At 42.8% G+C, this 12,371-nt stretch overlaps 1 protein-coding gene and 1 pseudogene across 4 annotated transcripts in view; both read left to right on the top strand.

Moving 5' to 3' along the window:
• atp6v0a2b (ATPase H+ transporting V0 subunit a2b) overlaps window positions 1-12,371 on the top strand; it is a 72,397-nt gene that overhangs the window by 3,688 nt on the left and 56,338 nt on the right. For 3 of the 4 annotated variants that reach the window (XR_013889033.1, XM_080207916.1, XM_080207917.1), the window contains exon 1: window positions 4,252-4,413. The exons of the other annotated variant lie outside the window; for it this stretch is intronic. Coding sequence is in view for 2 of the 3 variants with exons in the window: in XM_080207916.1 (XP_080064042.1) it covers window positions 4,297-4,413 (117 nt within the window). In the remaining variant the exon portion in view is untranslated. Of the gene's footprint in view, window positions 1-4,251; window positions 4,414-12,371 lie in introns of those variants that run through there. 4 annotated transcript variants of the gene reach the window in all.
• Window positions 1,742-1,970, top strand: LOC145356205 (U2 spliceosomal RNA; annotated as a pseudogene).

The raw sequence follows: 12,371 nt of genomic DNA, 5'->3' as shown, positions 1-12,371 counted from the left end.
ACCAGAACTGCACACAGTACTCCAAGTGCGGCCGCACTAGAGTAGTGTACAGTTGCAACATTACACTGTGACTCCTAAATTCAATCCCCCTACCAATAAACGCCAAGACACCGTACGCCTTCTTGACAACCTTATCTACTTGATTCCCAACTTTCAGGGATCTATGTACACACACACCTAGATCCCTCTGTTCATCCACACTAAGGACAACATTGGAATAGTTTAGGTTAGGGGGCCATTAGATTGGTTCCACTGGTCGGTGCAACATGAAGGGCCTGTACTGCGAGGTAATGTTCTATGTTCTAAACCAAAAAACTAAAAACAAATCAGAAATAATTAAAGCTCAAAATGAAATGTTAAATTGCTACTGTAGATCAAAATACAGAACTTGAGCATTGCATACATTTACCTGTTTGATAGTTCATTGGACATTTGTCTTTAAAGGCCCTGAATTTCCTCACTTACACAATTGTTAATTTTGTCAAGCTCTCTTTTTTTTTCAGCCTGTCTTCACTTGGCTTTGAGTCTGAAGGTGGTGGTTGAAACATGCTCTTTTTAAAAAAAATGCATTCAAGAGACGTGTGCCAGTGCTGTTCAGACCATTATTTGTTGCCCATTCCTAATTGCCCTCAAGAAGGTGGTGGTGAGCTGCCTTCTTGAATTGCTGCAATTTCTTGGAACCAAAGGATGTCATTATTAGAAAACCAGTTAGCCCTTTTACAATGCTGCAGTCCACTAAGGGAACATTGCATCGCACAAAATACAGCCTTTACATGGTGTTATGTTTCACAGCTTGTAATTTCTGTGGTGGGGGTCAGATTCTCCCACAAACTGACCTCCTGCTCAGAGAATAACTTTACAAATAACGAGTCTGATCTTTGGCTGTGTGCCTTCATCGGGACTTGAACATTGCAATCAAAAAAATCACCTCCAACAGTGCAGCATTCCCTCAGTACGTTGGAGTCTTAGTCTACATTTTACACTGAAGTCCAGGTCTGCAGCACAAACCCGGAACCTTCAGATGTTAGACCTACATCTAATAGCATCAGGTTAACTCGATGAAGAAATGCTGAAAGTTATTAATCATAGAAATCTTATATAGATTGTTTTATCCCTCTGCAATGAGTTAACAAGAGATTTCTTATCCCCAAACTGCCCCAAAATCTGACAATCTAATTTTAAAAAAAGGAAAGTTTTCATACTTTGTGTAACATTATCAACAACAGTTGTCTTATCAGTTGATCATTTAGAAATGGACAAGCTCATCGTCCTCAGTTATTTAAAGAAAAATCATTGTGAGAAAACAGAAATTTCTCTTAAATCATGAGATTCACTCTATAGATTTATGTCCTGATTGGCCAAAATAATGGGGTATTCAGGTGTTTAGATGGTCACTTGATGTTACAATTCACAAAATGGGCAGAAACAAAACTCAGAAGCTGATATTGATGTTTGACTGGTTCCTATAAAAGCTACAATTCAGTGGGAGTGGTCAGGGCGTGACACTGGTGTGGGGTTTTTAGTTGCGTCAAAGGTTAAAGAGGGTTATATTTTCTGTAGTTAGAGTAATATCCAACTTGTAAATATGTTTTGTTAACATAGCTTTGTTCTCAGGCGTGACGGAGAATTCAGACCTCTTGTGTAAAGTTATCTATCTGTCTCCACCAGGATTGTGGCAGTAGAAGAGTAGAAATGTTTCTATTTTACGGGGAAACTGAAACTAGGAACCATACATGCAAGAGTCACTTCTCCGCCTTTTGGCTAAGATCAAGTGCAGTAACTGTTCTCAGTCCCAAGATCAGGTGCGATGCCTTTTCTTGTCAGCTTGGATATTGTATGTCTCTCTTGTGGGGATCATGAATTGGATTCAGTTGGTTTTTGAAGCAAGCAAGGAGACGGATTAAGAGCTTGCTCTGTCCACTCTGCACATTGAATTTTTTCTTCCCTGAAAGTTATAAAATGAATGAGGAATTCAGGAGCAACTTCTTTACCTCCAGTGTGATGAGAAAGTGGAACTTGCAATCAGATAATGCTTGAGGCAAGATACACTTACACTTAAACTGAAGCTAGATTAGTTTGAGGGAGAAGGGAAAGAGGGTTATGGTGTTAGATAGGAGGAGACTTGTGCAGAGCATAAATGTTGGTATTCACCTACTGGGCTGAATGGTGTCTTTCTGCACTGTAATATTATGCAATATAGTGGATATAAGATCAGGTTAGTTCATAGAGAGCAGGGAATTCAATTGGAATGGTTCTTGATGCTGTAATCATAGAATTGTCCCAGTGCAGGGGGAGGTCATTTGGCCCATTATGACTGCACCACTCTCTAAATGAGCATAATCACTTAGTGCTGTTCATCTGCTTTTTCCCTGTAACCCCTTGTGCATTGTTTCTATTCAAATAATCATCAAATACTCTCTTGAGTGCCTTGATTGAATCTGCCTCTATCACACACAGATGTGTGGGTTAGGTTGATTGGCCATGCTAAATTGACCCTGGTGTCAGGATTAGCAGGGTAAATGAAGACTACAGGAATAGGTCTTAGTTGGGATTGTGGTTGGTACAAACATGATGGGCTGAATGGCCTTCTGTACTGAAGGGATTCTATGACTTCCAGGCAGTACATTCCAGACCCAAACTACTTGCTCAGCGAATTTTTATTTTCTCACATCACATTTGCAAATCAATTTAAATCTTGTTCTTGATCCTTTTATGAATGGGAACAGTTTCTCCCCCTCCACTCTGTCCAGCTCCCCTCATCATTTTGAACACCTCTATCAAATCTCTTAGCCACTTTTTTTTGTTCCATTTCAATTCAATCAAGTCCAATTCAGAGTCTCAACAAGTTGGGACATTTCCGATCCAAGCCGACAAGACAGGGCTCTCACCTCCTGTCTTGGGCTTGATCTACATCATCCAAGCTGATTGGACCAGGCATAGCTCCTCCTCCAAGGCTTGATCTCATTTACATCTTGGCCAAAAGGCTGAGATGCCACTTTTAAAAATTGCTTCAAATGAAGCTAAAATGTTACCTAGTGACTTCAACCAAGCACAGCGTGTCAATACTACACCTGATCTTAGCCAAAAGGCTGAGAACCTTTTCTCCAAGGAGAATAGTCTCAACGGGGATTGGACATAGCTCGGCATGACATTGAGGGCTGAAGGGCCTGTACTGTGCTGTAATGTTCTATGTTCTACCTCTCCAATCTATCCTCATTACTGGATTTTCTCAATCCTGAAACCATTCTTATCAACCTCATTTGCGTTCTCTCCAATGCATTCACCTCCTTCCTATAGGGTGGTGCCCAGATCTGTACTCATGTCTTCCTTATATCTTCCTTATAGCATGAGACAATTATCTGTTAAAGCCTGAGGATCATAGTAGCTAGTTTGCAGCTTTTATTTCATAGAACTGTAACTTTTACAGATGCACCATAGAAAGCATTCTTTGAGGTTGTATCATAGCTTGGTATGTTTCCTGCTCTGCCCAAGACCGCAAGGAACTGCAAAAGGTTGTGAATGTAACCCACTCCATCACACAAACCAGCCTCCCATCCATTGCCTCTGTCTACACTTCCCACTGCCTTGGGAAAAGCAGCCGGCATAATTAAGGACCCCTCCGCCCACACACCCCAGACATTCTCTCTTCCACCTTCTTCTGTCAGCCAAAAGATACAAAAGTTTGAGGTCCCGTACCGACCAACTCAAGAACAGCTTCTTACCTGCTGCCATCAGACTTTTGAATGGACCTGCCTCGCATTAAGTTGATCTTTCTCTACACCCTCGCTATGACTGTAACACTATATTCTGCACTCTCTCCTCCTTCTCTATGAACGGTATGTTGGAAATACTCATCAGTTCCAGCAGCAACTGTGGGGAGAGAAATAGAGGGGGGTGGGGTTAGTCAGTCAATCAGCACAGGGGGCGGGGTCAGCCACGGCCTGTCAATCAGCACAGGGGGCGGGGTCAGCCACGGCCTGTCAATCAGCACAGGGGCGGGGTCAGCCACGGCCCATCAATCAGCACAGGGGGCGGGGTCAGCCACGGCCTGTCAATCAGCACAGGGGGCGGGGTCAGCCACGGCCTATCAATCAGCACAGGGGGCGGGGTCAGCCACGGCCTGTCAATCAGCACAGGGGGCGGGATTCAGTGCGCTGCCTGCCCCCGGAAGCAGTGTTTTGCATGTCCGGGTCCCGGCTCTGAGAGAGTGGGGGGGGAGAGGCGGGGCTGTCAGTTCCGGCTCCGGGCGGTGAAGCCGGCTTGCGGCGGTGGCGGTGAGAGTGTCTGGCCGTGAGAATGGGCTCGATGTTCCGCAGTGAGGAGATGTGCCTGGCTCAGCTCTTCCTTCAGGCCGCCTCGGCCTATGATTGTGTCAGCGAGCTGGGAGAGGCCGGCCTGGTGGAGTTCAGAGATGTGAGTCCCACTGACTAACTAGCAATCTACTCACTAACTAGTGATCTGCTCACTGACTGACAATCCATTCATTAACTAGCAATCTACTCACTAACTAGTGATCTGCTCACTGACAATCCATTCATTAACTATCAATCTACTCACTAACTAGTGATCTGCTCACTGACTGACAATCCATTAATTAACTAGCAATCTACTCACTAACTAGTGATCTGCTCACTGACTGACAATCCATTAATTAACTAGCAATCTACTCACTAACTAGTGATCTGCTCACTGACAATCCATTCATTAACTATCAATCTACTCACTAACTAGTGATCTGCTCACTGACAATCCATTCATTAACTATCAATCTACTCACTAACTAGTGATCTGCTCACTGACTGACAATCCATTCATTAACTATCAATCTACTCACTAACTAGTGATCTGCTCACTGACTGACAATCCATTCATTAACTATCAATCTACTCACTAACTAGTGATCTGCTCACTGACTGACAATCCATTCATTAACTAGCAATCTACTCACTAACTAGTGATCTGCTCACAGACTGACAATCCATTCATTAACTAGCAATCTACTCACTAACTAGTGATCTGCTCACTGACTGACAATCCATTCATTAACTAGCAATCTACTCACTAACTAGTGATCTGCTCACTGACTGACAATCCATTAATTAACTAGCAATCTACTCACTAACTAGTGACCTGCTCACTGACAATCCATTCATTAACTAGCAATCTACTCACTAACTAGTAACCTGCTCACTGACTGACAATCCATTAATTAACTAGCAATCTACTCAATAACTAGTGATCTGTTCACTGACTGACAATCCATTCATTAACTAGCAATCTACTCACTAACTAGTGATCTGCTCACTGACTGACAATCCATTCACTAACTAGCAATCTATTCACTAACTAGTGATCTGCTCACTGACTGACAATCCATTCATTAACTAGCAATCTACTCACTAACTAGTGATCTGCTCACTGACAATCCATTCATTAACTGGCAATCTAGTCACTAACTAGTAATCTGCTCACTGACTGACAATCCATTAATTAACTAGCAATCTACTCACTAACTAGTGATCTACTCATTGACTGACAATCCATTCATTAACTGGCAATCTACTCACTAACTAGTGATCTGCTCACTAACCAGTGATCTGCTCACTGACTGACAATCCATTAATTAAACAGCGATCTGCTGATTAACTAGTGATCCGCTCACTGACTGACAATCCATTCATTAAACAGCGATCTGCTGATTAACTAGTGATCCGCTCACTGACTGACAATCCATTCACTAACTGGCAACCTGCTCACTAACTGGTGATCTGCTCACTGACTGACAATCCATTCATTAACTAGTAACCTGCTCACTAACTAGTGATCTGCTCACTGACTGGCAATCCATTCATTAACTAGCAACCTGCTCATTAACTAGTGATCCGTACACTGGCTGAGAATTCATTCATTAGCTAGCAATCCACCAACTAGCAACCTGCTGACTGACTAGTAATTCACTAACTGGCTAAGTAATCTGTCCATTGACTAGCAATTTCATTATCTTATAGAGACATATAAGATAATGAAGAGGATGGATAGGGTAGAGGTAGAGAGATTCTTCCCGCTTAGCAGGACTAGAGGGCACAGCCTCAAGATAAGGGGGGGAAGTTTAGATCGGAGTTGAGGAGGAACTTCTTCACTCAAAGGGTGGTGAATCTCTGGAATTCTCTGCCCGTTGAAGTGGTGGAGGCTACCTCGCTGAATATATTTAAGTCACAGGTAGATAGGTTTTTGACAGACAAGGGAATTAAGGATTATGGGGAGAAAGCGGGAAAGTGGAACTGATCCACTTCAGATCAGCCATGATCTTATTGAATGGCGGGGCAGGCTCGAAGGGCTAGATGGCCTACTCCTGCTCCTATTTCTTTTGTTCTTATGTTCAATTTGCTAGTTGACTGATATTATGCTGATGACACCAAGATTGGGGGAAAGGCAAATTGTGCGGAGGGTGTGGAGAGTCTGCAGAAGGATCTAGATAGGCTGGGCGAATGGGCCAGGAAATGGCAAATGGAATTTAATGTTGGCAAGTGTGAGGTGGTCCACTTTGGTAGGAAGAATGGTAGGAAGGACTATTACGTGGCGAAAAACTGCAGCAGGCGACGGTGCAGAGGGACCTCGGGGTCCTTGTGCATGAGTCGCAAAAACCCAGCTTGCAGGTGCAGCAGGTGGTCAGGAAGGCGAATGGGATGCTGGCCTTCATAGCGAGGGGGATTGAATATAAAAGTAGGGAGGTCTTGCTGCAGCTGTATAGGGCATTGGTGAGGCCGCAGCTGGAGTACTGTGTGCAGTTTTGGGCGCCGCACCTGCGCAAGGATATTTTGGCCCTGGAGGGAGTGCAGAGGAGGTTTACTAGGCTGATACCGGAGTTGAGGGGATTGAGCTATGAGGAGAGGCTGAATAAACTAGGCTTGTACTCGTTAGAGTTTAGAAGAATGAGGGGAGATCTCATTGAGACGTATAAGATGATGAATGGGATGGATAGGATAGAGGTGGAGAGACTCTTCCCGCTCAAAAAAGACAGTAGGACTAGGGGGCACAGCCTCAAGATAAAGGGGAGGCGGTTTAGAACGGAGTTGAGGAGGAACTTCTTCACTCAAAGGGTGGTGAATCTCTGGAATTCTCTGCCCGTTGAAGTGGTGGAGGCTGCCTCGCTAAATATTTTTAAGAAGCGGGTTGATGGGTTCTTGATAAGAGAGGGGATTAAGGGTTATGGGGAGAGGGCGGGAAAGTGGAACTGAGCTACAACAGATCAGCCATGATCTTATTGAATGGCGGGGCAGGCTCGAAGGGCTGGATGGCCTACTCCTGCTCCTATTTCTTATGTTCTTATGTTCTTATGTTATCAGTTTAAAGCATTGGTGTTATTATTTAGCTTTGTTATATCACATCTAAAGTATTTACTCTAAAGTTATTGTGTAGTAAGATGTTATCTAATGAGGGATGCTACTACCATTTATAAGATTTAATCTATGAAACATTGCTAAATAATCTAAGATGAAAGCAAAATAGTGCAGATGCTGGAATCTGAAACAGAAACAGAAAATGCTGGAAAGTCTCAGCGGGTCTGACAGTGTCTGTGGGGAGAGAACAGAGCCACATTTCAAGTCTTTATTTGGCTCTGATGAAGTGTCATCTAAATAATCTAAAGTGTAACTACAAATTGACAAGTGATTCCTAAAAATATGTAAGATGTTACAGATAATGCTTGATATTTATTGCTGTTTACTATGTCGGGAGTTAAGGTGCTGTTTAATAATTGCACTGTTACGCAAGTAAGAAATGCAGTTTGTCATTATGAAATGCAATGCCCTGCTCTGAGGTGTGATTGTTGAATTTACTGCAGCTGTCAAAAAGCTCTGAATCTACTAATCTGGATGAACTGTGGCTTCATTATTTTAATTGTAGGATAGAACCCCTACAGTGCAGGAACTGCAGAGACAACAATTCCACTCGGGCCCTATTCCCATAACCCCACACATTTACCCTGCTAGTACCTCTGATAATAAGGGACAACTTACCTTGGCCAATCCACCTAACCTACACATCTTTTAGACTATAGGAGAAAAACCGAGCACCCGGAGGAAACCCATGCAGACTCAGGGAGAACATGCAAATTCTACACACACACACACACACACACACACACACACACACACACACACACACACACACACACACACACACCCCGACCGACCGACCAAGGCTGGAACTGAACCATGGGTCCCTGGATCTGTGAGGCAGCAGTGCTGCCCCTGTGACGATGTCCAAATAAATTACTGGGGGCAAATTACTGATGCTTACCTTGCGTGTTTTAAAAAGGCAGAAGGTAATAATGGAGAGGTTGTTACAGTGGTTTGTCTAGTTGTAAAATGCCAGTTTCACAGCCTAGCTCAATGTGAGTTTACTGCAACAACATTGAAATCTAGAGATTGGTGTTTTAAGTGATCGTGTACAGATAGAACTATGATTGGTTTATGGTAATGCAGGAACTAACTTTCAGAATTTGAACTTTGAAATTATCAGTAAGATATTTAGAATTTTGAATTATGCAGCACAGGAGATCATTCAGCCCATTGAATCTGCACTGGCTGTTTGAAAGAGCAGTTTGACTAATCGAATTGTCCTTTGGCAATTATTCATTGAATTATGACAGATTGCCATGATTTTTTTTACGAGGGTTAGGGTAAGGAGGCAGATCCCCAGTCTGCCTCAGCCATAATGGGATTGAGACCCTGTCTATTGACATTGGCATTTTGGGGAGGCAATGGCTAGGTGGTATTATTGCTGGATTATTAATCCAGGAACTCAGCTAATGTTCTGGGGACCCAGGTTCAAATCCCACCAAGGCAGATGGTGGAATTTGAATTCAGTAAAAAATATCTGGAATAAAGAATCCACTGATGACCGTGAAACCATTGTTGATTGTCGGAAAACCCCATTTGGTTCACTAATGTCCATTAGGGAAGGGAATCTGCTGTCCATACCTGCTCTAGCCTACATGCGACTTTAGAGCCACATGGTTGACTCTCAGCTGCCCTCGGGCAACAAGGGATGAGCAATAAATGCCGCCAGGCAGCAACGCCCAGGTCCCGCAAATGAAATCCGATCCACACTTTTTCTGTTTAGCCAACGAGCTAACTGCACCACCTCCCCCAATCCACAGCTGCTAGAAGTGGAAAAATAACTGCATTTTAATAACCTCTTTCACTCCTTCTGGAAGCTCCAAGATGCTTTACAGACAACAAAACATATCTCTGAAGTGTCGTCACTTTGTAACAGAGGAAACATGGGCAAAACAAACTTGTGCGTACAGCAATATGTTAATGACCATATTACTCATCAGTCTTATATGATGTTGTTTCAAGGATAAAATTGGCCTGGACATGAGGGATAACTTACCTGCTCTTCAAAACAATGCCATGGGATCTTTTACCTCCAGTTGAAAGGATCGATTAAAGCAAAGACAGACTTGCTTTAATATCTCATCTGAAAGATGGCACCTCTGACAGTGTAACATTTCCTCAGTACTGTACTTGTGTCAGTCTAGATTTTTGTGCTCAACTCTCTGGAGTGAAACTTGAACCCACAATCTCCTGACTCAAACACTGGAGAAAGGACTTACGGATCCTTCACTGTAATATAAACAACAATCATCTCCAATAACAACTTCATGATTTCATAGCCAGAAAAAGCTCAATAATTTTTATTTTTGTTTCATCTTTATAATGTCTGATAGTCATCAGATTAAAATTTTAGAATTTTGTGCAGATTTGTTTCGCTAAATACAGGAGTGATTTAAACTTTCTGGTATCTTGCGGTCAAAATATGCGTTTCGTTGTGCATTGCAGATTGTATTTTCAGACTGATGTGGTTGAGAGTATTGTGTGAGAGATTGAATCATGTGGTTATTGAAACTCCCATCTGCTTTCACACAATTGCAATTTCTAAATTCCTTTCAGGGGATGTAGGTGGCACTGGCAAGAGAGTTGCTCATCCCTAATTGGGTTCCCTGTTAAACCCTTTCAGAGAGCAGTTCAAAGTCCACTCTTAACTGTGGGTTAACTGGGTCTGACATCACATGTAGGCCGGACTGGGTAAGGGCGGTAGATTTCCTATCCAAAACACCAACAATTGATAGTTTCATGGTCACTGTTACTGAGACTAGCTTTCAATTCCAGATTTTTAATAAATTGAATTAAATTCCACCAGCTGCTTTGGTGGGAATTCAGTTCATGTATTGAGAGCATGAGCTTGGACCTCTGGATTACTTGAGTGGCAACATTGCCACTGCGCCACCATCTACCCGTGCCTTGAGACTGTTTAAAGAAGCAATTTGGAGTTATTCTCCCATTTTCCAATAAGTAAAACTGTAAGTGGCAGACGTGGTCAGCAATTCAGTTACATAAGATCATTATACTGGTAGTTTCCACATGACTGGATGGTGATTTCCCCTCTTTAAACAAGCTGAATTTTACATATCAGACTTTAAACATTTTAAAGAAAGGGAGATTCAACATGGCTTTGTGCATGGTAGGTCATGTTTAATCAATCTATTAGAGCTTTTTGAGGAGTTTACCAGGAAAGTGGATGAAAGGAAGGCAGTGGATGTTGTCTACATGAACTTCAGTAAGGTCTTTGACAAGGTCCCACATGGGAGGTTAGTTAGGAAGGTTCAGTCGCTAGGTATACATAGAGGGTTAGTAAATTGGATTAGACATTGGCTCAATGGAAGAAGCCAGAGAGTGGTAGTGGAGGATTGCTTCTCTGAGTGGAGGCCTGTGACTAGTGGTGTGCCACAGGGATCAGTGCTGGGTCCATTGTTGTTTGTCATCTGTATCAATGGTCTGGATGATAATGTGGTAAATTGGATCATCAAATTTGCTGATGATACAAAGATTGAAGGTGTAGTGGACAGTGAGGAAGGTTTTCAAAGCTTGCAGAGGGATTTGGACCAGCTAGAAAAATGAGCTGAAAAGGGCAGATGGAGTTTAACGCAGACAAGTGTGAGGTATTGCACTTTGGAAGGACAAACCAAGGTAGAACATACAAGGTAAATGATAGGACACTGAAGAGTGTAGTAGAATAGAGGGATCTGGGAATACATAATTCCCTAAAAGTGGCATCACAGGTAGATAGAGTCGTAAAGAGTGCTTTTGGAACACTGGCCTTTATAAATCAAAGTATTGAGTATAAAGAGTTGGAATGTTATGATGAGGTTGTATAAGACATTGGTGAGGCTGAATTTAGAGTATTGTGTGCAGTTTTGGTCACTTAATTACAGGAAGGATATTAATAAGGTTGAAAGAGTGCAGACAAGGTTCACGAGGATGTTGCTGGTACTTGAGAAACTGAGTTACAGAGAAAGGTTGAATAGGTTAGGACTTTATTCCCTAGAGCGTAGAAGAATGAGGGGAGATTTGATAGAGGTGTATAAGGTTTTGATGGGTGTAGATAGAGTGAATGCAAGCAGGCTTTATCCACTGAGGCTAGGGGAGAGAAAAACTAGAGGACATGGGTTAAGGGTGAAGGGGGAAAAGTTTAAAGAGAATACTAGGGGGGGTGGTTCTTCATGCAGAGAGTGGTGGGCGTGTGGAATGAGCTGCCAGATGAAGTGGTAAATGCGGGGTCACTTTTAACGTTTAAGAAAAACTTGGACAGGTTCATGGATGAGAGGGGTGTGGAGGGATATGGTCCAGATGCAGGTCAGTGGGACTAAGCAGAAAAATGGTTCAGCACAGCCAAGAAGGGCCAAAGGGCCTGTTTCTGTGCTGTAGTGTTCTATGGTTCTAATTTGCCCTCCTGGATTGAGTCGGCGATTGCATTAAGAATTTACTTTTTGCTGAATCAAGGTGTGAAGTCTTTCTTGCTTCACACACCCATTTTCACGTCAGTGAGTTTCCCTTTTCTTTGAGAAGGTTAAAGCATGTTTTGCTTTATAGTTGGACCACCTGCCTGAACTGGATAGAGAATTAGCCCAGCTTGGAACCTGGGTGAGAACTGTCTTTCCTTCTGCTAGATTAGACTTGAGAGTGTCAAGCTGGGAAACATTATCAAATTCAGACCCACAATTGACCCTCAAAGTTGCTCAATCTCTGTAGGAACATTTGAATCCATCAGGAGCCAACGTTAATGAGATGCAACATGCCAAATGCCACGTATGTTTTGTAGATCTGTCTAAAGATGTCTGGGTGCCTAGTGGAAAAGCTGCTGGTTTTGTATATTCCACGTTGTTGCGCAGGTTTCCGATGGTGGATTTGTACGTAGTCTGATTGTATTTGCATTGATACGAGTGTGTGAGTGTTTATTATCATTCGTACTCCATCGAGACAGGAGTTAAATATCTAAGCAAAAATAAGACAGATTAATGGAGT

Source organism: Carcharhinus amblyrhynchos, chromosome 20 (genome assembly GCF_965287045.1).
Source record: "Carcharhinus amblyrhynchos chromosome 20, sCarAmb.v2.hapA, whole genome shotgun sequence".
NCBI lineage: Eukaryota > Metazoa > Chordata > Chondrichthyes > Carcharhiniformes > Carcharhinidae > Carcharhinus > Carcharhinus amblyrhynchos.
The sequence above is the reverse complement of the archived record's forward strand: the minus strand, read 5'-3'. Positions and strand labels throughout refer to the sequence as shown.